This window comes from Emys orbicularis, chromosome 15 (genome assembly GCF_028017835.1).
Source record: "Emys orbicularis isolate rEmyOrb1 chromosome 15, rEmyOrb1.hap1, whole genome shotgun sequence".
In the NCBI taxonomy this organism is placed as follows: domain Eukaryota; kingdom Metazoa; phylum Chordata; order Testudines; family Emydidae; genus Emys; species Emys orbicularis.
The window spans coordinates 131,758-158,760 of NC_088697.1; the positions used below are offsets into that span (position 1 = coordinate 131,758).

General features: G+C 52.4%; 1 protein-coding gene across 1 annotated transcript in view; it reads right to left on the reverse strand.

Annotated features, from left to right (window-relative positions):
• Positions 1–14,913, reverse strand: part of LOC135889471 (zinc finger protein 271-like) — a gene marked incomplete at its 3' end in the record, with an annotated part of 81,730 nt that extends 66,817 nt beyond the window's left edge. The window contains exons 1-4 of the mRNA XM_065417340.1: positions 14,880–14,913; positions 11,759–11,872; positions 10,287–11,564; positions 7,796–7,800 (exon numbers count right to left, since the gene is read on the reverse strand). Coding sequence (XP_065273412.1) covers positions 7,796–7,800; positions 10,287–11,564; positions 11,759–11,872; positions 14,880–14,913 — 1,431 coding nt within the window. The remainder of the gene's footprint in view (positions 1–7,795; positions 7,801–10,286; positions 11,565–11,758; positions 11,873–14,879) is intronic.
• Positions 14,914–27,003: the final 12,090 nt, after the last annotated feature.

Sequence of the window (27,003 nt, forward strand, 5' to 3'; positions counted from 1 at the left end):
ACAGATGAGCAATTCCGAGCACTGACTGCTTACGCACACTCAGTTAAGCTGCTCAGGTCCACCTCTGCCAGTTTCTCCTCCGGCTGGGACTCCTGGCCAATTCCTCTGCCAGCGCAGCTGCAACAGCCAAGCATGAGCCATCACTATACAAAGCTCTATTGGTGCTTGAAATCTTGCCCTCATCCCTGCCTCCCTCTCCCACCCCATCTACCTCAGCCCCACAGGCTGAACAGAGACTGAGTGACCATTTCTCTCGTGGAGCACTAGTGACACCAGATGCCCAATCGGGGTAATGCACAAAGCATTTACCTTAGGGAGCAACAGAGAGACTAGGTGGCCACTCAGTGTAATTACACAGAATATTTCCCTAATGGAGCAACAGTGACACTGGGCGGCCAAACGGGGAATACACGGGGCATTTTTTCCTGGAGTAAATGTGACACCAGGTGGCCAGTGGGGAGAATGCACAAAGCGTTTCCTTTATGGAGAAACAGTGACGCCGAGTGGCCAATCGGGGTAATGCACAGAGCTCTTCCCCCCATGGAGCAGCAGTGACGCCCGGTGGCCACTCAGTGTAAATGCACAGAGCATTTCCCAAATGAAGCAACAGTGACACCGGGTGGCTAATCCAGGTAATGCACAAACCATTTCAGGGAGGAACAATGCCATCCGGTGGCCAGGCAGGGTAACCTACAGACTGTGTTTCTCCTGGAGCAGCAGTGACACCCGGTGGCCAGTCGGGGTAATGCGCAGAGTGCATCTGCCCTGGAGGAGCAGTGACAGCCTGTGGGCAGCAGGGGCAGCACCAGCCCCTTCCTCATGGGGGGAGCTGAGGTGGGGTAGACAGAAAGTTGTGGCAGCTGCACCACCCCCCCCCACACACACACACACAATGAGGCCTTGCCCTCACTGTGGCTCTTCCTCACTGAAGTGTAAGTCCCGCCTCCTCCCCTCAGAGGCTCCCAACCTTCACCGGCCCAGAGGCCAGAAGCCAGAGCCAGGCAGGGTGGGGCGACTGCTGCGCTAGGTGGCGCAATGATGCCGGCAGCCACAACGCTCCCCCCTCTGGTCTTTGTGCTGGTTGAGGTCCCTGGACTCTGGCTGCTCCTCAGTTCCCGGCCGCCCTTCGACCGCTCACAGACCTTAAGACCCACCCGCGTGGGGGTCCAGCTCCAGGGCCAGCAGAGCCCTCGGGGAGCAGCGACCACGAGGGTTAGGACCCAGGAGCCCGGGCTGGAGCAGGTCAGTCCGGAGTGCTGTGCAGAGCCCTGGACCCTCCACATGCCCTGGGTGGTGCAACCGGGTGAGTGGGGAGACAGGCCGAGGGCTACTCTCAGACCCCTGTTCATGTCCTCTGCTGAATGAGGCCGGCTTCAGCAGGGATGCCTAGAGCGGCATGACCAGGGAAACTCACCCAGTGATGGAGAAGTGAGAGACTTGAGGACTGAGCATCTCCACCCTCTTCCCGTTACACCTTTAGCATTACACTCTGCACAGCAGACTCTGGCCCCTCCCCACCCTCAGTCCCACAGAGCCCCATACCCAGCGAGGAAGCAAACGGCCTGTGAAGAATACTACAGCGAGTACAGATGAGGAATCCCAAGCACTGACCTCTTACTCACAGCCAGTTATGCAGGAGGCAGAAAGCTGAGGACTGTTCATGTCTCATTAGAAGGATGTCCAGGCTGCTCAGGTCCACTTCTGCCAGTTTCTCCTCCGGCTGGGGCTCCTGGACAATTCCTCTGCGAGCGCAGCTGCAAAAGCCAAGCATGAGCCATCACTACACACAGCTCTATCGGTGCGTGAAATCTTGCCCTCATCCCTGCCTCCCTCTCCCATCCCATCTACATCGGCCCCACTCGATGAACAGAGACCGAGTCACCATTTCTCTCGTGGGGCAACAGTGACACCAGATGCCCAATCGGGGTAATGCACAGAGCATTTCCCTTAGGGTGCAACAGTGACACCAGGTGGCCACTCGGTGTAATTACACAGAATATTTCCCTAATGGGGCAACAGTGACACCGTGTGGCCAGCCAGGGGAATGCACAAACCATTTCCCCACGGAGCAGCAGTGACATTGGGGGCCACTATGGGGAACACACAAATAATTTCCTTAAGGAGCAACAGTAACACCGGGTGGCCAAACAGGGAATACAAAGTGGTGGAGTAAAAGTGACACCCGGTGGCCAGTGGGGAGAATGCATGAAGTGTTTCCTTTATGGAGAAACAGTGACGCCCGGTGGCCACTCAGTGTAATTGCACAGAGCATCTCTCTCATGGAGCAAAAATGAGACTGCGTGGCCACCCCGCGTAATCACACACACACACACACACACGAAGAAGGACAAACTCAGCACCTGTACTCACTTTCCTGGTTCCAGGCCTCTGCTCAGGAGAACCTGCTCCTCCCCACCCTGGAAGATCAGCTGCTCCCAAAATAGGGAAATTCTCCCTCTGCACCCAGAACAAGGAGGAAAACTTTTATTACAAACCGACCCCCACCTAAAGGGAAGCAGCCATCTGTACTCAAGGCCTTTACCACACATGTATCTTAGAGGCCACCTGGGCGAGGGCGGCAGTCAAGCAGCCTTCGTCGGCACGCATGCGGGAGATACGCCGGTCCTGTGGATTCGGTGGCAATTCGGCGGCAGGTACGCCGAATCCGCAGGACCGGGGACCTCCTGCAGGCGTGCTGCCGAAGGCAGCCTGACTGCCGCGCTTGGGGCGGCAAAAAAACTAGAGCTGCCCCTGCTCCTGGGGTATGGCTCAGAATGCAGCTGCCCTGGAGCAACAGTGACACCCAGTGGCCAATCACGGCAATGCACAGAGCATGTCCCCCACGCAGCAGCAGTGACGCTTGGTGGCCACTCATGGCAAAGCACAAAGCATTTCCCTCATGGACCAACAGTGACACCATGTGGCCACTCCGGGTAACGCAGAAACCATTTCCCCCTCACAGCGCTGCAGTGATACTCGGTGGCCAGCCGGGGTAATGCCTGGGCTGTCTGCCTTGGACCATCAATGCCATCCGGTGGCCAGGCAGGGTAACATACAGACTGTGTTTCTCCTGGAGCAGCAGTGACACCCGGTGGCCAGTTGGGGAAATGCGCAGCGTGCATCTGCCCTGGAGGAGCAGTGACAGCCTGTGGGCAGCAGGGGCAGCACCAGCCACTTCCTCATTGGGGGAGCTGAGGTGGGGTAGACAGAAAATTGGTGCAGCTGCATCCCCCCCACCACCACGAGGCCACGCCCCTCACTGAAGTGCAAGTCCCACCTCCTCCCCTCAGAGGCTCCGGCCCTTCACCGGCCCAGAGGCCAGAAGCCAGAGCCAGGCAGGGTGAGGTGACTGCTGCTCTAGGTGGCGCAATGATGCAGGCAGCCACAACGCTTCCCCCTCTGGTCCTTGTGCTGGTTGGGGTCCCGGGGCTGTGGCTGCTCCTCAGTTCCCGGCCGCCCTTCGACCGCTCACAGACCTTAAGAGCCACCCGCGTGGGGGTCCGGCTCCAGGGCCAACAGAGCCCTCGGGAGCCCAGGCTGGAGCAGATCAGTCTGGAGTGCTGTGCAGAGACCTGGACCCTCCACATGCCCTGAGTGGTGCAACCGGGTGAGTGGGGAGACAGGCCGAGGGCTACTCTCAGACCCCTGCTCACCTCCTCTACTGAATGAGGCCTGCTTCAGAGAAGAGAACTAGAGCGGCATGACCAGGGAAGCTCACCCAGTGATGGAGAAGTGAGAGACTTGAGGACTGAGCATTTCCGCCCTCAACCCTCTTCCCGTTACCTTTAGCATCACAAAGACATTATCATGCAACGGCACCCAACATAGTCACTCTGCACAGCAGACTCTGGCCCCTCCCCATCCTCAGTCCCATAGAGCCCCGTACCCAGCGAGGAAGCACACGGCCTGTGAAGAAAACTACAGCGAGTACAGATGAGGAATTCCAAGCACTGACCTCTTACTCACAGCCAGTTATGTGGAAGGCAGAAAGTTGAGGACTGTTCATGTCTGCTTACAAGGATGTCCAATCTACTCATGTCCACTTCTGCCAGCTTCTCCTCGGGATAGGGCTCCTGGACAATTCCTCTGCAAGGGCAGCTGCAAAAGCCAAGCATGAGCCATCACTACACACAGCTCTATCAGTGTGTGAAATCTTGCCCTCATCCTGCCTCCCTCTCCCATCCCACCTACATCGGCCCCACTCGATGAACAGAGACCGAGTTAACACCGACAGTCTCCACTCCCCTCTCGCACCTGCTACCCACATGATTTTCGTCCCCTCCTACTTCTCCATGGCTCCTGAGACTGAGCCTGTGGGGATGCACACCTACCACACCTGCCCGTGTCCTATGAAGGGAGACGGCACAAGGAGAGGCAAGGAGAGATTGATTGAGATACGGAGGTTGAGAGAGAGTTGGCCAACACACTAGAGAAGAGACAGAAATACAGGAAGAAGGCAAACAACTTGCCACCTGGAGTCATCCCCCTGGATCCAACCTTCTCCTGCGGCGGACACACCGATCCTGGCCAGAGAACTGAGTAGCCCCTGAAAATGGGGACCTTGTCTCCCTAGTAACCACAGCTAGTCAAGAACCTTTTCATACAAGCCCAGCCCCAGCTGACGGGGTGTCTCTACCTGGACTCAGGTGGGCCGTGAGCAGAGCCCTCACCAAACCAGACACTTCTCTCACTGACAGCGGCGTCTGCTCGGCTCACAGCTGGACGGCTCTTGCCTGGCATGAACAATGCTCACAGGCTCGCTGCTCTCACTCACTTTCCATCGCATGAGGGCAGTAGACTCTGACGCTCTACTTCTTTTTCCTTGGTACTAAACCCAGCAGAGGGGGAAAAACAAAAAAAATCAGCATAGGGGGATGTTAGGGCGGGAGGGGGGCTGAGGGGCCCCACGGGTGGAGGGAGGATACTGGGGGGGAAGGGTACGGAAGGGGGGAGGAGTAGGGGGCAGGTTGGGCTGGGGGTTTTTGGGGGGAACTGAGAGGCCCCATGGATAGGTGGGGGCGGGCTGAGGGGCCCCCTGGGGGGGGCAGTTGGGGAAGATGGCGGCGGGCTGGGGGCCGCGGGTGCATCGGGGTTTGGCGTCACGTCCTCTTCCAACCACTTCTGTTTCCAGCCCCGCTCGGTGCACGGAGCTGTCAGGCCGAAAGCCCCGCCCCGCCCCACCTGCACAGAACACGCCGGGCCCCGCCCCCTGGCCGCTCCCCTGGAGCTGCTGGCCCCGCAGTGGCTGATGGGAAATGTAGGCCGGGGCACACCACATCTCCCACAAGCCCCTGCGGTGCGACTCTTCCCCTCTCCCCCCACCCCGAGCGGGACTCAGCTGGGCCCGTGGCAATGGGGGGAGGGGCTGTGGCTGGGCCCCAGGGTCGGGGGCTGGCGGGGGGAAGCCCGGAGGGCAATGGGGGGGCAGAGGGATCGGGGCTCCTGGCAGTGCTGGGATGCGGGGGCGGGAGAAGCCACAGCCTCATGCCATTGCAGATGGACCGCGTAGCTCCCAGTCGCCGTGGGCGGACGCGAGCTCCCAGCTGCCATATGTGGTGGAGGAATGTTGTGAAGGCCAAGACTAGATCAGGGTTCAAAAAAGAACTAGAGAAGTTCATGGAGGCTAGGTCCATCAACGGCTATTAGCCAGGCCTCTGTGTGCCAGGAGCTGGGAATGGGCAACAGGGGATGGATCACTCGGTGATTCCCTGTTCTGTTCATTCCCTCTGGGGCACCTGGCATTGGCCACTGTCAGTAGACAGGATACTGGGCTAGATGGACCATTGGTCTGACGCAGTCTGGCCGTTCTCATGTTCTTAGGAACCCAGGAGCTCTCAGCCACCGTGGGCAGCAGGGGGATCCCACACCTCCCAGCCGTCACGGGCAGACCCTGCAGCTCCCAGCAGTCATGGAGGACTCTGGAGCTGCAGCCACGGGTGATGGGGGGGGGGACCCAGGAGCACGTGGTAGATGGCCCCTGCTTCCCCATTTTGTCAGGGACAGGTCAGGGCTTCCATCAATTTTTGTTTAATGCCCATGACCTGTCCATGACTTTTATTAAAAATAACCATGACAAAAATCTTAGCTTAACAATGATGGGTCAACTTGCCACCCGCTTCCCCAACACTTTAGCCCCCCGTAGAAAACATGACCCTACCCTCCGCCCACACACCCAGGGTGCTACTGACACTAAAACAACCTAAAACCCCTACTTATCAATCACTATTGACTGAACTGCACTTGACGTTTTTCCATATCATCATGGAGGGAGCAGAGAAAAGGCATAAAATAAAATGAGAAATGACTATTTCAGTAAATAGTCCTTTTCTCAAAGTCCCCAGTAAACCTGAGCTACAGTCTGGCAAATAAAATTCATATCTGATTATGTGACCAAATGTCCCTCAAGAGGAAAAATCCACATCACACAAGACATCCAGCTTCATATAACTAGAAATCCGGAGCAGGTTAAATATGATGACTGTAGCCTGATTTAGGGTGTGCTAATAACATTAATTAATTTATTTTATTTTATTAATTAAAATATTAATAGGATTGGTTTTAGGCTTGCCAATTTGTTTGATTAGAAGATAAAAGTTTTTGTTTCGAATTAGGCTTCACAGAATTTACAAAGGACCCTCGGGGGTATGACAGGAAGCTCACACTGAGACAGATAGAGCCTTAAAGAGTTTTTATTAAAATCAATGAAATAGGAAGTCAATGGTAAAATACCCAGAGTTACAAAGTTACAACTGCATTACTGCGATTCAAAAGAGACATATGATACTATAGTATTACATGCAGCAAAGCTTTGGTTAACGTACTCACCCCCTTCCTCGATCACCTGGGGGAGAGACACAGGACCAGCCTTGCCGTTCAGGTCTCTCAAGTCTTGATGCAGAGCTTAGACAACTAATGCTAAGAGCGAACTTAGGGTTTACTTGACTAACAAACTTAAAACCTAATAAACAAAACTAAGAATAAAAGCTCAGGGAAACCGAGCTTAGCCTAGTGCCCTTGACACTTAAAGTTTAAGAACAAGTACAGCCTACTAATAACAGTAGCCATCGTAGATAGACTAGAGTGAGTGAGTGAGTGAGTGTGAGTAAGATCGAGTGGAGTGCAGTGAAGTGAAGTGCTCTAGCGAGGTGGGTCACCTCGTTTATAGGGCACAAGTGCTGGAAATCCTTCCTCCTATGCCCACATTTTATTCCTCACCCACAAATGTTAGGGTACACTTACCCCACAGGCTAGTAGGTTTGTGCGTATCGAAGACACATATATACGCACATACGTTTCCTTGTGGTGTCCCTGTTAAGTCTGTGGGTACCAAATTGAAAACCCCCTTATGCCATTCTTCATTATCTATTGGTCTAGGTAGAAGGTTATAGACATAGGCGTGGATACTTATTTATTTAGGTAACAAGATATAGGTTAATTTTACAGGAACTCCCTCACTTAAAGTCGTCCCGGTTAACGTTGTTTCGATGTTAAGTTGCTGATCAATTAGAGAACATGCTCATTTAAAGTTGTGAAAGTCGTTTGGCAGCCGCCTGTTTTGTCCACTACTTGCAGGAAGAGCAGCCCGTTGCAACTAGCTGGTGGGTGGTTGAAACAAGGGCGGACCATCAGCTCCCCCCTCCCCTAAATTCCCTGTGCAGCAGCTGTCCCTCCCCCCACTGCCACGTGCTGCTCCTTGCCTTGGAGCTGCTCCCAGAGACTCCTGCTTGCTGTACGGGGGGAGGGGGGCTAATGTCAGGGTGTCTCCCCCTCCCCCGTGCTCCTGCACCCCGCTTACCCCATCTTCCATAGAGCAGGGGGGACACACGATGGAGGGAGGGAGCTTCTAGGCAGTAGCTGGGGTCTCAGGTCTCAGCAAGCTCATTTAATTAACAAGGCAGTGTACTTAAGCCTGGGGTCAGCTACTTAAAGGGGAAATGCGCATTTTTTCTCTCACACACAGGGTGTGTGTCTTTGTCTCTGTCTGCCCTCCCACCTTTCCTGCTGCCTTGTAGAGTGTTGTGAGAGTTAACCCTTGAGGGCTCAGCCAATTGCTAGTTCATTTAGCAGTAAGGCATTCCCTGGGAAATATCCCACCCTCTGACTCCTCCACCTCAACCAAGCTTCACAATCATCATCACTGTGTACCAGTATTAAATTGTGTTTAAAACTTATAGTGTGTGTGTGTGTGTGTGTGTGTGTGTGTGTGTGTGTGTGTGTGTGTGTGTGTGTGTGTGTGTGTGTGTGTGTGTGTAATATAGTCTTTTGTCTGGTGAAAAAAATTTCCCTGGAACCTAACCCCCTCATTTACATTACTTCTTATGGGGAAATTGGATTTGCTTAACATCGTTTCGCTTAAAGTCGCATTTTTCAGGAACATAACTACAATGTTAAATGAGGAGTTCCTGTACTTTTCTGGGTAAATGGTCTTAATATAGAGGTGTTAAATTTCCTTAGCTTAACATACAGGAAATGGCCTGTAGGTCTCTTGCGTTACAGCCAAGATTACTTTAATATAAATCTATAAACCTATTACAATAAACCAAATACTTAAACTTATACGAAAAAATAGATCTATGCGAGCAAGCTGGTTAGTCCTATAGGGCAGGCTACACGACTCAGAATCAGGACAAGAGATTCTCCCATTGCATTCTCCTCTGAGCCGTTCAAACCTCCTTCACTCATTAGTTGGGAATTGGTCCTGCTTTGAGCAGGGGGTTGGACTAGATGACCTCCTGAGGTCCCTTCCAACCCTGATATTCTATGATTAGTTTTGAGTCATATTATTTACAAAAGTTAAAAACAAACCAACCAGACAACCTCCCCATCTGCAAACAATCCCATCTCAGTAGGAAAAGTCCTGCAACAGGCCTTGCCAACAGTTGGAAACTGGGATTTAAACTCCAAATGATTTCACTGTATTAGAGATCTATTCAAATTCCCCATCCAGGTCTGTGCAACGTCACACACCAGTCATAGCATATGTGCAGGCAGCTGGAGCAGCCTCACCAGCCCCCGAGGTCTCAGCCAAACTCACACACCCCTATTCCCACCACACAGAGGCAGCACACAGGGAAACTGAGGCACATGCAGTATTCATGCAAAACAGTAAAACTCACATAGGCTCAACAGTAAGACTCACATACAACATAACAAAGGAAAATCCCCACTTCATCACACCCTCTATCCCTGCTCCTTCTCTGTTATATTTACATTGAGAAAAAGGGTACAAAACCCAACTGCTATTCAGCAGAACCCAGTGCAACGTGGGAACAACTGGGAATGAGGCAATCTGTCCCTAGTGGGGGAACCTGGTGACTAACAATCACTTTGCAGTGGGAGGAAAAGTATAAACGTGATGCTACAAATTTGGTTAGACTAGGAAAAGTGATGGAGGTTGTGTCCGGTGGTGAGGAAATTTGCTACGTTACCCTGGCCGCTATATGGGCTATTTTCTTCATTGAAAAAAATAGTTGTGTTTTTACATCAGGATCGCTAACTCAATCTAGCTAACTCCATGGAAAACCCTAGCGGAGTCAAAGCCCAGGTAAATTTAACCTCCATGTACCGAGCAAAGTTCACTCCTGGTTCCCCCACCTGGGACTGAGGGACATTCCCGTTGGAGGGACACATACTTCCATGACACAGGACAAAGGAGTTGATGAAAAACACCGTGGGCTTCACTCCAAGGAAGGGTGAGCTGCAAAAGGGAAAAGCAGACAACCCACCGGAAGGAGCGGAGATGCCACAAATGCTGCCTTAAAGTTCACTACTTGGGAATTAGCAAAAGGAAAAAACAATCTTTTCTGAGCCCTAGGCCTGGTCCACACTAACCCCCCACTTCGGACTAAGGTACGCAAATTCAGCTACGTTAATAACGTAGCTGAATTCGAAGTACCTTAGTCCGAACTTACCGCGGGTCCAGACGCTGCAGGCAGGCTCCCCCGTCGATGCCGCGTACTCCTCTCGCTGAGCTGGAGTACCGGCGTCGACGGCAAGCACTTCCGGGATCGATCCTGGATCGATTTATCGCGTCTAGACAAGACGCGATAAATCAATCCCAGAAGATCGATCGCTTACATCCGGACCAGGAAGTAAGTATAGACGTACCCTTAGAGAAGATTTTCATGGTGTTTATCTCCCTTGCAGCTTCTCTGGTGATAAATAAGAGAAGAGCTGTGATGGAAAAATTTCCCGCACTCACGGCATTTATAGGGTTTTCAATCCTGTGTGGCTCCTCTGATGTGTAATAAGGCCTGATCTCCCAGCGAAGGTTTTCCCGCACTCACGGCATTTATAGGGTTTCTCTCCTGTGTGGCTCCTCTGATGTACAATAAGGTGTGAGCTCTGAGCGAAGGTTTTCCCACACTCACGGCATTCATAGGGTTTCTCTCCTGTGTGGCTCCTCTGATGTGTAAGAAGGTGTGAGCTCCAAGTGAAGGTTTTCCCGCACTCACGGCATTCATAAGGTTTCTCTCCTGTGTGGATCCTCTGATGTGCAATAAGGTGTGAGCTCCAAGTGAAGGTTTTCCCACACTCACGGCATTTATAGGGTTTCTCTCCTGTGTGGCTCCTCTGATGTGTAATAAGGCCTGAGCTCTGAGCGAAGGTTTTCCCACACTCACGGCATTCATAGGGTTTCTCTCCTGTGTGGCTCCTCTGATGTGTAATAAGGTTTGAGCTCCGAGCGAAGGTTTTCCCGCACTCACGGCATTCATAGGGTTTCTCTCCTGTGTGGATCCTCTGATGTGTAATAAGGTTTGAGAAGTGAGCGAAGGTTTTCCCGCACTCATGGCATTTATAGGGTTTCTCTCCTGTGTGGCTCCTCTGATGTGTAATAAGGCCTGAGATCTGAGCGAAGGTTTTCCCACATTCACGGCATTCATAGGGTTTCTCTCCTGTGTGGTTCCTCTGATGCGTAATAAGGTGTGAGCTCCGAGCGAAGGTTTTCCCGCACTCGCAGCATTCATAGGGTTTCTCCCCTGTGTGGCTCGTCTGATGTCTAATAAGGCCTGAGCTCCGAGCGAAGGTTTTCCCACACTCACAGCATTTATAGGGTTTCTCCCCTGTATGGATCCTCTGATGGCGAATAAGGTTTGAGCTCTGAGTGAAGGTTTTTCCGCACTCACAGCATTTATAGGGTTTCTCCCCTGTGTGGCTCCTCTGATGGCTAATAAGGCCTGAGCGCTCAGTGAAGGTTTTCCCGCACTCGCAGCATTCATGGGGCCTCACTCCGGTGTGGATTCCCTGATGGTGTGAGCGCCTCCTGAACTTTTTCCCACACTCAAAGCCCGTGTTATTTCTCTCTCCCATCAGGATTCTCTGCTGGGCCGTGGCTTCCTTGAGGCCTTTGTGAGTTCCCCGATAATTAACAGATATTCCAACTTTCTGCGCTGGCTGGTTTCCCTGCCGCTTCTCTGGCCTGTGCTGCCCCTGAGAGCCTTTTCCCTTCTCACAACTCCTGGACACACTCCCTTTGCATCTTTGCAACAACGCCCCATGCGCTTCCACTTGCTCCTCTTCCTGCTGAGGATTCTGCTCCATGGTCTCTCTCACCATCCCATCACCTGCTGGGACAGAGAAAGAAAAACCTCAGAAAGCGGAAGGGAAAAGGGGAGAACAAACCAAGAGAATAGCTGGAGATGGAAAAAAATCAGGGACACCTGCTGGGGACCATCCTGAACCCAGAGACCTCACAAGGTCTTTGTTGGGAATCCCAGCTGTTTCCTTCAAGCACTGAGAAGGTTTAATGATCCCTCACCTATGCTGCTGCCTCTCAGGATCTCTCTTTCCTCTGAGCCCTGGAGATCTGGGGCCCATGGCTCTTCCCCTCGTTCCAGCTGGGAGATGACACTGGGTTTGGAAACTGGGAACCCTGGTCAGAGGAAAGAAGACCAGTGAGATCAGGTAACACACAAAAGAAGAAGTTACTCAACTTGTGCATCAAAGATAGTTCTTTGAGATGTGTCTCCCTATGGGTGCTCCACTGTAGGTGCAAACACATTAAAAATAGCTGTGTAGACCAGTGGCTTCTCACACTACTGTGCTTGCTCATTTCTACCATAACATTATAAAATAAATAACTGGAATATAAATATTGTACTTGCATTTCAGTGTATATTATATAGATCAGTATAAACAAGTCATTGTATGAAATTTTACTTTGTACTGACTTGGCTAATGATTTTTCCGAAGCAACTCTGGATAGGGTGATCAGACGTCCCGATAAAATCGGGACCGTCCCGATATTGTGGCGTTTGTCCCACGTCCCGACCGATGTTTGGTCAGGACACAATTTGTCCCGATATTTCGCGGTACTTTTTTTTTTTTTCCCTCCGCCGGCGGACCCCCCCATGTGTCCTGATATTTTCTTCCTCTCATCTGGTCACCCTAACTCTGGAAGAACTCTGCGTACACACCCAGGGGTACACATACTGCTGGTGTAGACACTGCAGCTCAGGCTTAAGAGACTGAGCTCCAGCCCAATCTGCAACATAGACGCAGTTATATACAGCCCGCCAAGGCCAGTATATCCAGTGTGCTTCATTCCTATATGGACAGTTCTTGATCGTGTTTCACTCCTTCACACCCAGTGACTAACAAAGCAAATTGAGAGGGAAGCTGACCCATGCATATTTTTCATTAAAAAAACTACTAAATAAAGCCCCCGTTCTCCAGAGGGAGACAAGGTCAAAGTGAAGGGCTAGGATCATGAATCATAAAATCACAGAAACACACGGGGTAAAGGGACCTCAAGATGTCAGCTAGTCCATCCTCCAGCCCTGAGGCAGGACCAAGTATACACAGACCATCTGTCTAACCTCTTCTTAAAAACCTCCAGTGACCAGGATTCCACAACCTCTCTTGGTAACGTATTCCTGTACTTATCTATACGCACAGTTGGAAAGTTTTTCTTAAGATCCAACCTAAACATCCCATACTGCAGAACAAGCCAGTTACTACTTCGCCCTACCCTAACCAGGAGAGGATAAGGCAGGGGAGGGCAAACTTTTTGGCCTGAGGGCCACATCGGGTTTCCAAAATTGTATGGAGGGCCGGATAGGGGAGGTGTGCCTCCCCAAAGAGCCAGGCGTGGCCAGGCCCGACCCCTATCTGACCCCCCCTGCTTCTCGCCCCTGACGGCACCACCGGGACTCCTACCCCATCCAACACCCCCGTTCCCTGACGGCCCCCACCCCGGGACTCATGCCCCATCCACCACCCCCTGCTCCCTGTCCCCTGACCGCCCAGGACCCTCCGCCCCGACTGCCCCCCACCATATATGAATGTATATATGACATAACTGGAATATGTTTTATGTTACATATGCCATGTAACATATCTATGTAAAGATTATGATCTACTGAATCTATTAATCCTATTTGTATGCACATATCATTTTTGTATTTTAAGTTATGAATATTGGCTGTATACTTGTCTGATTCTAAGTGGGTTTTAGTGAAGCAGTTGGTCAGCTTCCTGAGAAAAGACTATTCTCAGTAAGTGCCCAAACAAGAAGCCCTTAAGCCAACAATGAATTTGGAGACGTCAATCCACATCTGAGCTTTCCCAGGCATGTGGCTTGGCTGGTAAGGAACTCAGTCATGCATGGACATGTGACTTGCCCAGGTGACTCCAAAACTCCATTTTGTAGCTGGACTTCGCATAGGAGAGAGGAGGGGGTCTCCACCCACAAGAGAAAGTCTATTTAAACCCCTGGGAGACCCCTCCATTTTGTCTTCAGCTGGCTAAAGAGAGAGCCTTCCCACCCCAAAGATACCTGAACGAAACTGGAACAAAGGACAGTAACTACAGGGGGTGTGAGTGATTGCTGGACCCAGACTAGGAGACTAATCTGTAAAAGGAAGCTTACAGGGTGAGGTTATGATCTGTATTCAATTTCTTAGACATAGACTTGCGTGTTTTATTTTATTTTGCTTGGTAATTCACTTTGTTCTGTCTGTTACTACCTGGAACCACTTAAATCCTACTTTCTGTGTTTAATAAAATCACTTTTTACTTATTAATTAACCCAGAGTATGTATTAATACTTGGGGGGGGGGCAAACAGCTGTGCAGCTCTTTCTATCAGTATTACAGATGGTGAACAATCTATGAGTTTACCCTGTATAAGCTTTATACAGGGTAAAACGGATTTATTTAGGGTTTGGACCCCGTTGGGAGTTGGGCTTCTGAGTGTTAAAGACAGGAACACTTCTGTAACTTGCTTTCAATTAAACCTGCAGCTTTGGGGGCACATGGATCAGGCCCTGGGTCTGTGTTGGAGCAGACTGGCGTGTCTGGCTCAGCAAGACAGGGTGCTGGAGGCCTAAGCTGGCAGGGAAAGCAGGGTCAGAAGTAGTTTTGGCACATCAGTTGGCAGCTCCCAGGGGGTTTCTGTGATCCAACCCGTCACAACAGGTATTCCTCATTTTCAGTGCGGAGTGGTGTAGGCGGCGTCAATAAAGGCACACAAGGGTGTGTTCTTGCCACAAGGATTGTCAGCAGGCTGGTGCCATACGTGCTCGGGGTCCCCAGGGCTCAGGGAGGGGTAAGTGAAGACAACGACTCAGACGGAATCCTCATTGGAAGGGTAAAGGGGTGGTGACATTATGAAAGTCCGAGATGGATTGTGTGCAGTAGGCTCAGTGTCTGAGCGCAGGCCAGGGGCAGGCAGCTTCTGTTCCCCAAATCGGTTAGCGTTTGCGCTGTCCTGCACCTGTGCTCTGTTCCCAAAGTGTTCTGTAGCGGGGAGGGCAGAGCGCTGGTCTGTGTCTCATTGGCCTATCGGGGTGTTGCTGAAACAGGGCAAAGTTGAGGCTGCACTGTGAACCTTAACTCTTCATTTCCCTTTCTAAGAACCTAGGGGACAGGAATCCTTACCCAGCGAGGTCACGTTCTCATAGTTCTCCTGCATGACGTCTTTGTAGAGGGCTCTCTGAGCGGGGTCCAGCACAGCCCACTCTTCCCTGGTGAAATACACAGCCACCTCCTCGAAAGTCACCGGCCCCTGAAAAAGCAAGAGCGCCCCACTCTGCACCTGCTGCCCAGTGACATCCCCACCACTCACAGGGGAGGAGGGCCAATCACATGGAAGCTCTGGGAGGCAGGAAGGATACCACCCCCTCCCCATCAGAGCAGACAGGAGGCATCAGGGTGAGGAGCGAAAGAGAGAGAGCCCCTCGCCCCTTCTAGCAGACAGAGATGGCAGGGGTCTTCCCATTCAGCACTCACCTACCAGCCAGAAGCTGATACAGGAGATGGAGCCCCCAGCAGGGTCCAGGGACAGTCCCCTGGCAGGAATCCCAACACCCTCCCCAGTGCCAGCAGTTGGATGGGACGGGATGGGGTGTCTTCCCCGGGCCTCACTGGCGGTTGCCCTCTGGCTAGTAGGTTCAGACTCCAGTATTGGAGGCTGGTACATTTCCCCAGCCCAGTCCAGGGGGGTTGTTACCTGCTTGAGAAATTAGGGAATTTCCACCCACAAATCCCATGGGTCTGTTAAAATCTAGGCCCCACCGTAAACAAATCCCAGCAGGTTTGTCACACCCTGTCCCCCCCCCCCCTTTCTCCACCCTGTGTATTTCCTGCCCCCTCCCACCTCCTGACTACCCCCAGAAGCACCCACCTTCTATGTCTTTACTGCCCTTCTCCCGCCAACAGGAGCCCACCAGCAACTCCCCGATAATCCCTACCTGAACTGGCTCCATGGCAGCCATTTCCCGTTCCTGGTAGGATGGGACGTAACACTGCAGCCTGTCAGGGCAAGAAGGGGACATGTCAGAACAGGACAGTAACGTCACATCTCAATTCCCCCCGGCTCTTTCCCGCAGACGGATGTTCTCGACTCTGTCATGCAAATAACGGAAATATTCAAAACAGAATTAGTAATGGGGGGGGGACATGGGACTTTAGCTACCGAGACACCTGTTAGAAAAGGAATTAATACAAACACAAAGTGTCCAATGAGTTCTTGGAATGTGTTGGGGACACCTGTTTGCTTCAGAAGATGGAAGTAGTAACCAGGGAGACAGGCATTTCAGGGTTGATTCTGACTAACAGGCGGGAGTTAGTTAGGAAACGGAAGGTGGAAAGCAATATGGGAGAAAGTGTTCATGAAATGATGATTTCGTGAGTCTAAGGGTATGTCTACACTACGAGAGTAGTTCGATTTTAGTTAAATCGAATATGTGGAATCGATATTACAAAGTCGAACGTGTGTGTCCACACTAAGGACAGTAATTCGACTTTGTCAGTCCACACTAACGGGGCAAGCGTCGACATTGGAAGCGGTGCACTGTGGGCAGCTATCCCACAGTTCCCGCAGTCCCCGCTGCCCATTGGAATTCTGGGTCAAGCCGCCATTGCCTTCTGGGTAAAAAAATGTGTCGAGGGTGGTTTTGGGTAACTGTCGTCATCCAACCGTCACTCCCGCCCTCCCTCCCTGAAAGCGCCGGCGGGAAATCAGTTCGCGCACTTTTCTGGTCAGTGACAGCACGGACGCCACAGCACTGCGAGCATGGATCCCGCTGCGACCATCGCTGCAGTTGTGGCCATTGTCAACGCATCGCAGCTCATCATCGACCTTTCACTGAGGCAGATAGAGAGAAATCAGGCGAGGAGGCTACGGCACCGGGGTGAGGACCTGAACTCCGAGAGTAGCACACGCCTGTCTGAAACCACGACACCCAGTGCCGAGGACATCACGGTGGCAATGGGTCTTGTGGATACTGTGGAACGGCGATTCTGGACCCGTGAAACAAGCACGGACTGGTGGGACCGCATAGTGCTTCAGGTCTGGGATGAATCCCAGTGGCTGCGAAACTTTCGCATGCGGAAGGGGACTTTCCTCGAACTTTGTGAGTTGCTGTCCCCTGCCCTGAAGCGCAAGGACACCCGGATGCGAGCAGCCCTGACTGTCCAGAAGCGAGTGGCCATAGCCCTCTGGAAGCTTGCAACGCCGGACAGCTACCGGTCAGTCGCGAACCAGTTTGGCGTGGGCAAATCTACCGTTGGGGTTGTTGTCATGCAAGTAGCCAAGGCAATCGTGAAGGTACTACTGTCAAAGGTAGTGACCCTGGGAAACGCGCAGGCCATCATAGATGGCTTCGCCGCGATGGGATTCCCAAACTGCGGTGGGGTTATAGATGGGACTCACATCCCTATCCTGGGACCGGACCACCAGGCCAGCCAGTACATCAACCGAAAGGGCTACTTTTCAATGGTGCTGCAAGCACTGGTGGACCATAAGGGACGTTTTACTAACATCAACGTTGGATGGCCGGGCAAGGTTCATGACGCTCGCGTGTTCAGGAACTCTGGTCTGTTTAGACGGCTGCAGGAAGGTATTTACTTCCCGGACCACAAAATAACTCTTGGGGATGTGGAGATGCCTACAGTGATCCTCGGAGACCCAGCATACCCGCTAATGCCCTGGCTCATGAAGCCCTATACTGGCGCCCTGGACACAGAAAAAGAACTGTTCAACTACCGGCTCAGCAAGTGCAGAATGGTGGTGGAGTGTGCTTTTGGCCATCTCAAGGGGAGATGGAGAAGCTTACTGACTCGCTGTGATCTCAGCGAAACCAATATCCCCATTGTTATTGCAGCTTGCTGTGTGCTCCACAATCTCTGTGAGAGCAAGGGGGAGACCTTTATGGCGGGGTGGGAGGTTGAGGCAAATCGCCTGGCTGCTGATTACTCCCAGCCAGACAGCCGGGAGATTAGAAGAGCCCAGCGGGACGCACTGTGCATCCGGGAGGCTTTGAAAGACAGTTTCCAGACTGAGCAGGGTCACCAGTGAATTTTAAGTTTGTGGACTCAGAACCTGAACTTGCCACCGTTTCTTTACCCAGTTACCGTTGACTATCCTCTCCAGTTACATACCCCCTTCACCCCCTTCCCAAAAAATAAAATCTGTTCTGTTTTGTTAATGAACACCGTTGTCTTTATTACTGTTTTCGCGGGAATGTTTTAAACCTGGGACGCAGACTGTGGCGGGGTGCGGGTTTAGTGTTGTGATGCAAATGATGCTTCTAAACTCCAGGAATGACGGGTTCCGCAGTGGTGGACTGGTTGTTTCAACAGAGCCTGCCAGCCCTCCTGGGCGGGACAGCGTGTATGTGTCGGCTATGTGACTGTCTGGCAGGGGGAGGAGGGTTACAGCTCCCCTGCTGCGGGGCTCTGTGATGCATTAGATCTGTAACTGCCCTCCCCCGCCACAAAGTCACAGAGCAACACCCCCCCCCCCCCCCCCAGAACATGAAAACCACCTCCCAGATTGAACAGGGTCACTAGTCACTGCACTGGGTATGTGTCCTGATCCTGGACCTGACCCCGCCTCTGTACCCTGGTAAAGGTGACTGTCCTGTCCAATTACCATGCCCCTTCCCCTCGTTCAGACAGACTCTCCTCCAAAATAAAATCATGGAAACAGTAATTAACAGAAACTAATATTTTATTATGAACCAGACATGAAACGTGGGGGTTGAAACTTGCACGGGGGCTTCTGTGAGGTGTGTAGGAAAGGACTTTTAAAATTTTGGGGAATGAGAGCCTTCTAGTGCTACAGCAGTCTGCAGGGGTTGACTGAAAGTTTTAACGGCCCTTGCCGCCCCTCCTTCTTTGTACTTTGGGTGAGGGGGGTGTGGGACTTGGTGGCGGGGGAGGGCGGTTAGAGATAGACTGCAGCGGGGCTCTGTCCTCCTGCCTCCGGTCTTGCAGAACATCCACAAGGCGCCGGAGCTTGTCCGTTTGCTCCCTCAGAAATCCAAGCAGCTTTTCAGTAGCCTGCTGGTCCTCCTGACGCCACCTCTCCTCTCGTTCCATGACTGCTCGGTGCATTTGGGACAAGTTCTCCCTCCACTGTGTCTGCTGGGCTGCCTGGGCTCGGGAGCAGCTCATTAGTTCTGAGAACATGTCCTCCCGCGTCTTCTTCTTCCTCCTCCTAATCTGCGCTAGCCTCTGGGAGTGTGCTGACAGGCTGGGTTGGGAGACAGTCGCAGATGTGTCTGTGTGAATGGGAAAAATGGAGTGAATTCCTGAGACAGATAAATGAAGTTGTGTACAAAGAACCTAGTCTTTCTCTGTGAACAAGACCATGCACTGCACCTCTCACATGCGCACTCAGGACAAGGTCGAATTTTCGGCCCTCGCCTTCAGTGCCTGGGGTCCTGCAGTGGTCTTGCAGTTATCTGAGAAGCGTGGCAGGACACCTGAACTTCTGTAGCGTGCAATCATGGTAAGCCGTAGACTTCTGGCTGCTTAAAACTGTACTAGTAGCACTGGCCTCCTTTCACATTGAAAGCAATGCCAGTCTCTGCTGCCAGCAATCAGGACAGCATGAACTATGCCCCTGTCCCACCCCCTCGCGGCTGTTCCAGGGAAAGATCCCTGTATGCTGCCCCTCTCCCTCCACCGCGTGGCTGTAAAGCAGTCCCAATACTAACATTCCCCTCCCTAATTCAAAGCAGGGCGTAATGAGCGACATCACCCTGCTGAGGATCTCGGAGTCCCAGAGGGAAAGGATGTTTCGAGAAAGCCTTCAGAAACCAGGGCCGTTTGCCGCTATGCTCTGCAGGGCAATGATACCAGAGTATCTGATGGTGTCGTGGCGCGGTAACGTGTCCTACCACGGAGGGCCCAATAAGATCGCCCTACCCAGGAACCTGATGAACAGGCTGGAAATGTACCTTCATGAGACCTACGAGGAGTTCTCCTATGAGGATTTCGCCTCCATCCCCGGCCATATTGACCGGATTTTCGCGTAGGTGCACTGGGACTAAAGAGTGGAGCGTCTTGGGCAGCATAATCATGACTTACCGGACATTGTAAAAAAAATTTTAAATACTTGGGACTAAATTGTGAAGAGCCTAAGGCAGACAAATCATGAAAAACCCTTTGTTACTATTGTAAATATTCCAGTTTTTTTGCAGATAATTGTTTACATATTTAAGCACTTTAAGAAACAGCCATTGTTAATATTATAAATATTTCAGTTCTTGTAAAAATAAATGTTTAGATATTTAAAGCACTTACTGCTTGATCTTTCCCCTGATTCTGTCTCCGGGGTAAGGGATGGGGACGGTTGGTAGGGGATCTCGGTAAGGGTGATGAAGAGCTCCTGGCTGTCGGGGAAATCAGCGGTGCCAGCGCTGTCGACTGCCTCGTCCTCCTCATCTCCTTCTTCATCTTCCCCGTCCGCTAACATGTCCGACGAGGAACCTGCCGCGGACAATATCCCATCCTCAGAGTCCACGGTCAGTGGTGGGGTAGTGGTGGCGGCCGCACCTAGGATGGAATGCAGTGCCTCGTAGAAACGGGATGTGTGGGGATGGGATCCGGAGCGTCCGTTTGCCTCTTTGGTTTTTTGGTAGCCTTGTCTCAGCTCCTTGATTTTCACGCGGCACTGCGTTGCATCCCGGCTGTATCCTCTCTCTGCCATGGCTTTAGAGATCTTCTCGTAGATCTTTGCATTCCGTCTTTTGGAGCGCAGCTCTGAAAGCACGGACTCATCGCCCCACACAGCGATGAGATCCAAGACTTCCCGATCAGTCCATGCTGGGGCCCTCCTTCTATTAGATTGCACGGCCATCTCTGCTGGAGAGCTCTGCATCGTTGCCAGTGCTGCTGAGCTCGCCACGCTGTCCAAACAGGGAATGAGATTCAAACTGCCCAGACAGGAAAAGGAATTCAAATTTTCCAGGGGCTTTTCCTGTGTGGCTGATCAGAGCATCCGAGCTCGGACTGCTGTCCAGAGCGTCAACAGAGTGGTGCACTGTGGGATAGCTCCCGGAGCTATTACCGTCGATTTCCATCCACACCTAGCCTAATTCGATATGGCCATTTCGAATTTAGCGCTACTCCTCTCGTTTTGGAGGAGTACAGAAGTCGAATTTAAGAGAGCTCTATGTCGAACTAAATAGCTTCGTGGTGTGGACGGGTGCAGGGTTAATTCGATGTAACGGCGCTAAATTCGACATAAAAGCCTAGTGTAGACCAGGCCTAAGAGAAGGAAGGTGTTAGAGCAGGAAAATAAGGACAACGGATTTCAAAAAGGCAGACTTCAACAAACTCTGAAAACTGGTATGTGAGTGTGACATTTCACTCCATATTCTTTATGAAAATATGCTTATGACATGAATATGAGATAACTGAGATGTACTTTGTGCAAGATGGGTCTTGTAAGATATCATTGGAAAGGTTACAGAGAGTCCTGTGGCACCTTTAAAACTAACAGATGTATTGGGGCATAAGCCTTCATGGCTGAATGCCCACTTCGTCGGCACATGCATCCGACGAAGTGGGCATTCACCCACGAAAGCTTATGCTCCAATACATCTGTTAGTCTTAAAGGTGCCACAGGACTCTCTGTTGCTTTTTACAGATCCAGACTAACACGGCTACCCCTCTGATATTGGAAAGGTTATAATTTACTGAATGTGATTATCCAATTTGTGTGCATGTATCATTTCTGTATCAAAGCGGTCAGTGCTTTGAATTCCTCATCTATACTCGCTGTAGTGTGTTGCGTCAAGCCCCTAAAGCTGAATCTTTCCAGAGCAGATCTCTGTCTCTCTGTGCAGCTGGGCGTGGCCCTGCCTGTGTGCTTGGCTGGAAGAGGCTTGTGAGCCTAACCCGGCCAGGTAAAGGGCACCGAAGCTGGCAGAATAGGCTGTCTCAGTGGCACCCCAGCACATCAGGTGACACCCCAAAGGGCCCAAACCCGTCACAGCGAGGTCCCATGGGAATAAAATTCTAAGGAGAATAAAGCTCAGGAGAGCTGGCAGTTTCTCAGAGACAGTACTAAAGGAGCAACAGCAAACTATCACAATGCGAAGGAAAGACAGAAAGAATAGTAAGCTATCAATTTGGCTCCATTAGGAGCTCTTTAATGACCAGACAATAAAAAGGAATCCTGAACCCCCACCCTAGTTATGGCCCTGTAGCTGCACCAAATTGTCTGGTTACCAAAACAATTCACAGGCGTAATGTAATAGTTGAGTGTTTATATTATTCCAGCAGATTTTTCTTAAACAAATAGGTCTGCTGTGGCTTTTCCAAATTATGGCAATTCATAAAGGTCCATTATTACTTTTCTGCGATTTTCCAAGACATCTTTGCAACTCAGCTGCAATTATTTGAAGATCATCCCACGATTCAGGTAGGGTCTTAAATATTATTAACCAAGAGAGAAAGAAACAGACACCACAATAGGGAAAGAACAGGTTAAAAATATGTAGATACGTTAGATATATTAAAATCAGCCATGAAATTCATCTTAGGGTGCTTACGTTATTAGCTGAAGCAATCTCGGAAAAATTAGCAATCATCTTTGAGAACGCTTGGAGAACGGTGAAGACTGGAGAAGGGCAAGCATTGTACCCATCTTTTAAAAGGGGAACAAACAGAACTGGGAAATAAAGTCAAGCCTTATTTAAATACCTGGAATGAACAACTTATTAATCAATTTGTAAGCAAGCAGAGGCTAGTAAGGTGATAAGTTATAACCAGCATGGATTTCCAAAAACAAATAATGCCAAGGCAATCTAATTTCCTGCTTTCACAGGGGTACTGGACTTATGGATCCGGGGGACACTGTAGATAGGACATATCTTGATTTTAGTCAGGCTTTTGACACAGGCCCCCATGACATTCTCACAGTGAACTATGTGGTGTACATTCTCACAGGGAAATGTGGTGTACATGAATGTGCTATAAAATGGGAGAAAATGTTGTTGGAAGGTTGTACTCAGACAGTAATCATTAGTGGTTCACTGTCCAACGGGAGGATGTATACAATGGGGTGCCCAGGGGCCAGTCCTGGATCTGATAGAGTCAATATTTTCACTCATTACTTGGATAATGGACTGGAGAGCATGCTGTCTAAATATGCAGATAACAGCCGCTGCGAGGGGCTGCAAGCACATTGGAGGACAGGATTAGAATTCAAGGTAACATTTACAAACTGGAGAAGTGGGCTGAATGAACAAGATGAAATTCAATAAAGACAAGTGCAAAGTACTAGACTTAGGGAAGGAAAACCAAATGCACAACTACAAAGTGGGGAATAGCTGGTTAGGGGCTTGTACTACTGAAAATGATCGGGGGCTATAGTGGATCACAAACTGAATCTGAGTCAATTGTGAAAAAAAACCGAATGAAGCACTGGAATAGATTAGCAAGAGAGGTGGTGGAATCCCCATCACTGGAGGTTTTTAAGGACAGGTTGGACAAACACCTCAGTGCTGGGGGCTGGACTAGATGCCCTCTCACCGTTCATTCCAGTCCTACAGTCCTATGATTCTATGCGGGGGAAACGTTTGGCCACTTTATTACAGCACTGACCGGCCCCTCCCACTAGCACTAAACCACTGAGACATTTTGAAACCCTCCCAGTAACAAAGTCTGGGAACCAAATGGGAGAGAAGCGCAGAACACAAGGAGTGACACTGGGGGATTCCCCCTGACACTGTCCCCAGGGCAGCACACTCCTACAGCAGGGGCTACAGGGAGAGTCAGGAACTGGCTTTGCCTCACCTTGCACTTCACCTCGTAAGTGCTGGGTTTACAATGGTGCCAGTGGCGCCATGGAGCCGGGCCCATGCTCAGAAGGGGCCCCAGTCTGCTCTGCTTGCACTGTGCCCTGAGACCCCGCCAGCCCACTGGCTCCCTCCCCACTCCTCTTGGCCTGCCCACTGAGGGCTCCGCTCCACCCCCTGGCCTCACCTGCTGGGTCCTCTGGCCCCCTGGCCGGACCCCTGAGGTGTCTAAAGTCACCTGGTGTCTCTGACTCAGATGTTGGGGTGGGCAGAGCCTTGGGTTGACCTATGGGGCTAATTACAGCTGGAGAAAATCCTCACCTTGGCTGGGCACAGAGGAAGCTTTACTCACGGTCACTCCCCAGCCCCGATCCCGCTGGGGGAGCAGCAGCTGCTCAGCCTGGGCCCCCAGACCACAATCGGGGCAGCAGCGTCTGAACCAGGAAGCTCAACCCCAATATTCTGAAGGAGAGAAAGAGAGAAACTGAGTCACTTTCCCCCCTTTAGCAACAACTGAAACCCCCTCCCCACAGGGACACGCCCTGATCTTATCTGCCCCCCATGTTAATCTGGAGTCACTCCCAGTTCTCCCTTGCAGTGACTCCGGATTAACACGAGTCTCAGAAAGACCCGAAACGTGGCTCAGGAAGGAGGAGGCCAGAATCCTTTTAAACGGATCATTGCAGCAGGGGGATCGAAACTCCTTCCGCCCCCCTCGCTCCCCATGTGCTGAGAGGGATTCACAGCAACAGTTTTCCAGCCCCCCCCCCCCCACCTGACCCTCTGTCCCTCCCCCACCCCGGCTGATTTTCCAGCCCCCCCGCCTGACCCCCCCCCCCATTTCACACCCTCTGCCCCTCCCCCACCCCTGGCTGATTTTCCAGCTCCCCCGCCTGACCCCCCCATTTCACACCCTCTGCCCCTCCCCCACCCCCGGCTGATTTTCCAGCCCCCCCGCCTGACCCCCCCCATTTCTCACCCTCTGTCCCTCCCCCACCCTTGGCTGATTTTCCAGCCCCCCCGCCTGACCCCCCCATTTCACACCCTCTGTCCCTCCCCCACCCCTGGCTGATTTTCCAGCCCCCCCGCCGATTTTCCAGCCCCCCCGCCTGACCCCCCCCCATTTCTCACCCTCTGTCTCTGTCCCTCCCCCACCCCTGGCTGATTTTCCAGCCCCCCCCGCCTGACCCCCCCATTTCACACCCTCTGCCCCTCCCCCACCCCTGGCTGATTTTCCACCCCCCCCGCCTGACCCCCCCATTTCACACCCTCTGCCCCTCCCCCACCCCTGGCTGATTTTCCAGCCCCCCCCGCCTGACCCCCCCATTTCACACCCTCTGCCCCTCCCCCACCCCTGGCTGATTTTCCAGCCCCCCCCGCCTGACCCCCCCATTTCACACCCTCTGCCCCTCCCCCACCCCTGGCTCCGGGAGTCTCTCTCCCGCCGGCCCCGCGCGCGCGGCTGCCCCCGGATCTCTCCGCCAATCAGCGAGCGGGGCGGGGCTCCCTCACGCGCTCCGCTAACCGCCTCCGCCCGTCGCTGGGGTCCACGGTCCCGCGGTGCGCCAGGGACTACACCTCCCAGCCTGCCCCGGGGCGCCGCCGCCCGCTCGGGCCCAGCCTGACCCCAGCCCCGCCCCGGTACCTGGCCCTGCGGACGCGGCGATACCGGGTCGGACTCGGGAGGTGGGTTCAGCGTGCGCGCGCTGCCTTGCCTGGGACTGCGCATGCGCGCGGAGCACAGGCGGCGCATGCTTAGTAGCACCCGCTGAAACCGCGGCGCCCTCACTCTGCCCTGACTTGGCCCGAAACTCCCCTGCGCGGGGGAAGGGGCGGAGTCTGGGCAGGGGACGGACACTGACTGTGCGTGGGGGGTCAAACAGCTGGAGGCGGGGCCAGGTCAGAGGTGGGGGAGGGGGGAGCTGGGGCCAAGCCCGGGGTGGGGGTTATTCCCCCTCCCACAGCGCAGCCCCCACCGCCCAGGACCGGGGGCTTAAAGGCCCAGAGGTCACTGCCCCCGGGGGGGGAAATAACCGGGGGGGCTGCCCCACTGACGGACACACCCACACACCCGGGGTCACTGCTGCAGTTGTGGTGCTCTACACAGGATACTGCCCCATGTAGATGCCAGAGATCATTCCCCCCCCCCACACACACACACACACGCACGCACCATGTGTGGGGCTGGGGGATACACACAGGGCACTGCCCATGTGGCTACCAGCGTCATTAGCCTTGGGGGGCGGGAGGGGGGCAGGGAGGGATACCTGCAGGACACTGTCCCACCTGGCCCCCCGGAGCCATTGCATCAATGGGGGGGTGGGCACAGGGCAGCGCTCACTCGCCTCGCGGCTGTCTCACGTCCCGTCACCCACTTCGCTCCACGTTTTTTTTTTTTTTTTGGTTTCTGTCTCCAGCACATTTAAGGCCGTTTGACGTAACTCCAAAAAAACAACAACGTTCAGAGTCTGGTTGTATTGATTTCTGTCTGAGCGCTCCTTGTACAAGGAAAGGGGGCTGGTTGCTGCCTCCCGGCGGGGGGGCTAAAGGGGTTCAGACACAGGACCCCGCACCTCGGCACCAAGTTTGGGCAGGAAGCAGAAGACTACAACTCCCAGCATGCTGCGGGGTGCTACCGAGGAAGGTGCATGTGGGTCTGAGCGCCGCTGGTGAGTCAGGGGGCAGCAGTGGGGCTGAGAGGGGGCGGGCAATGAGCCATGCGGGGGGAGGGGTTGAGCCCCAGTTATGCCTGAAGGAGGGTGAGGGGAAATCCCTTTTACTGGAGCCCCAGGGCACAGCTGGGGGGCAGTCCCCGCCTGGGGCGAAGAGAATGAGACCCCCCCCCGCCCTGTTGTGCTGGTTAGAGACCCCCAGGTAGCTCCCTCCCAGTGTCCTGGCCCCACGGCGTGGAATATCCCCCGCAGTGTCAGCTGGAAACAGGATTATCTTTCTCTTCCTGACCGTGCTGGGTTCCTGTCTACACAGCTGGGGTGTAAACTACCTAGAAAATGTGGGGGAAATTGAAATAGCTAGTTACTTGCTGATCAACATTAAACTTCGTTTATTTCTTTAAGAATCAGATGGGTATTGTGTAGAATTTAGTTAGCACCTAACAAAATCTTGTTTAGTATCTATCTGAAATAAGTATAAATTATCTAGTTTTGGTATTGGGGCACTTAGGTGGTTTTTTTTTTGCCTGTTAGCAAACAAGAAACAAATGTTGACAACAGAATACATCAATATTGTTATAACCAAGGAGGAAGGTTGTATCCTGTGGGCTCAGAAATGACCTGACATTATCATGCAGAAATAGAAGAAACTCGTGTTTCTAGAGAAACATTTGATTCATTGTAAAAACGTACTAGTTACTAGTAGAAAGCATTTTTGAAGGACTGCACTAAAATATTATTTTAAACATAACTCTAAAAATTCTTGCACTGTTCTTTCTGAGAGAAAATATTTCATAT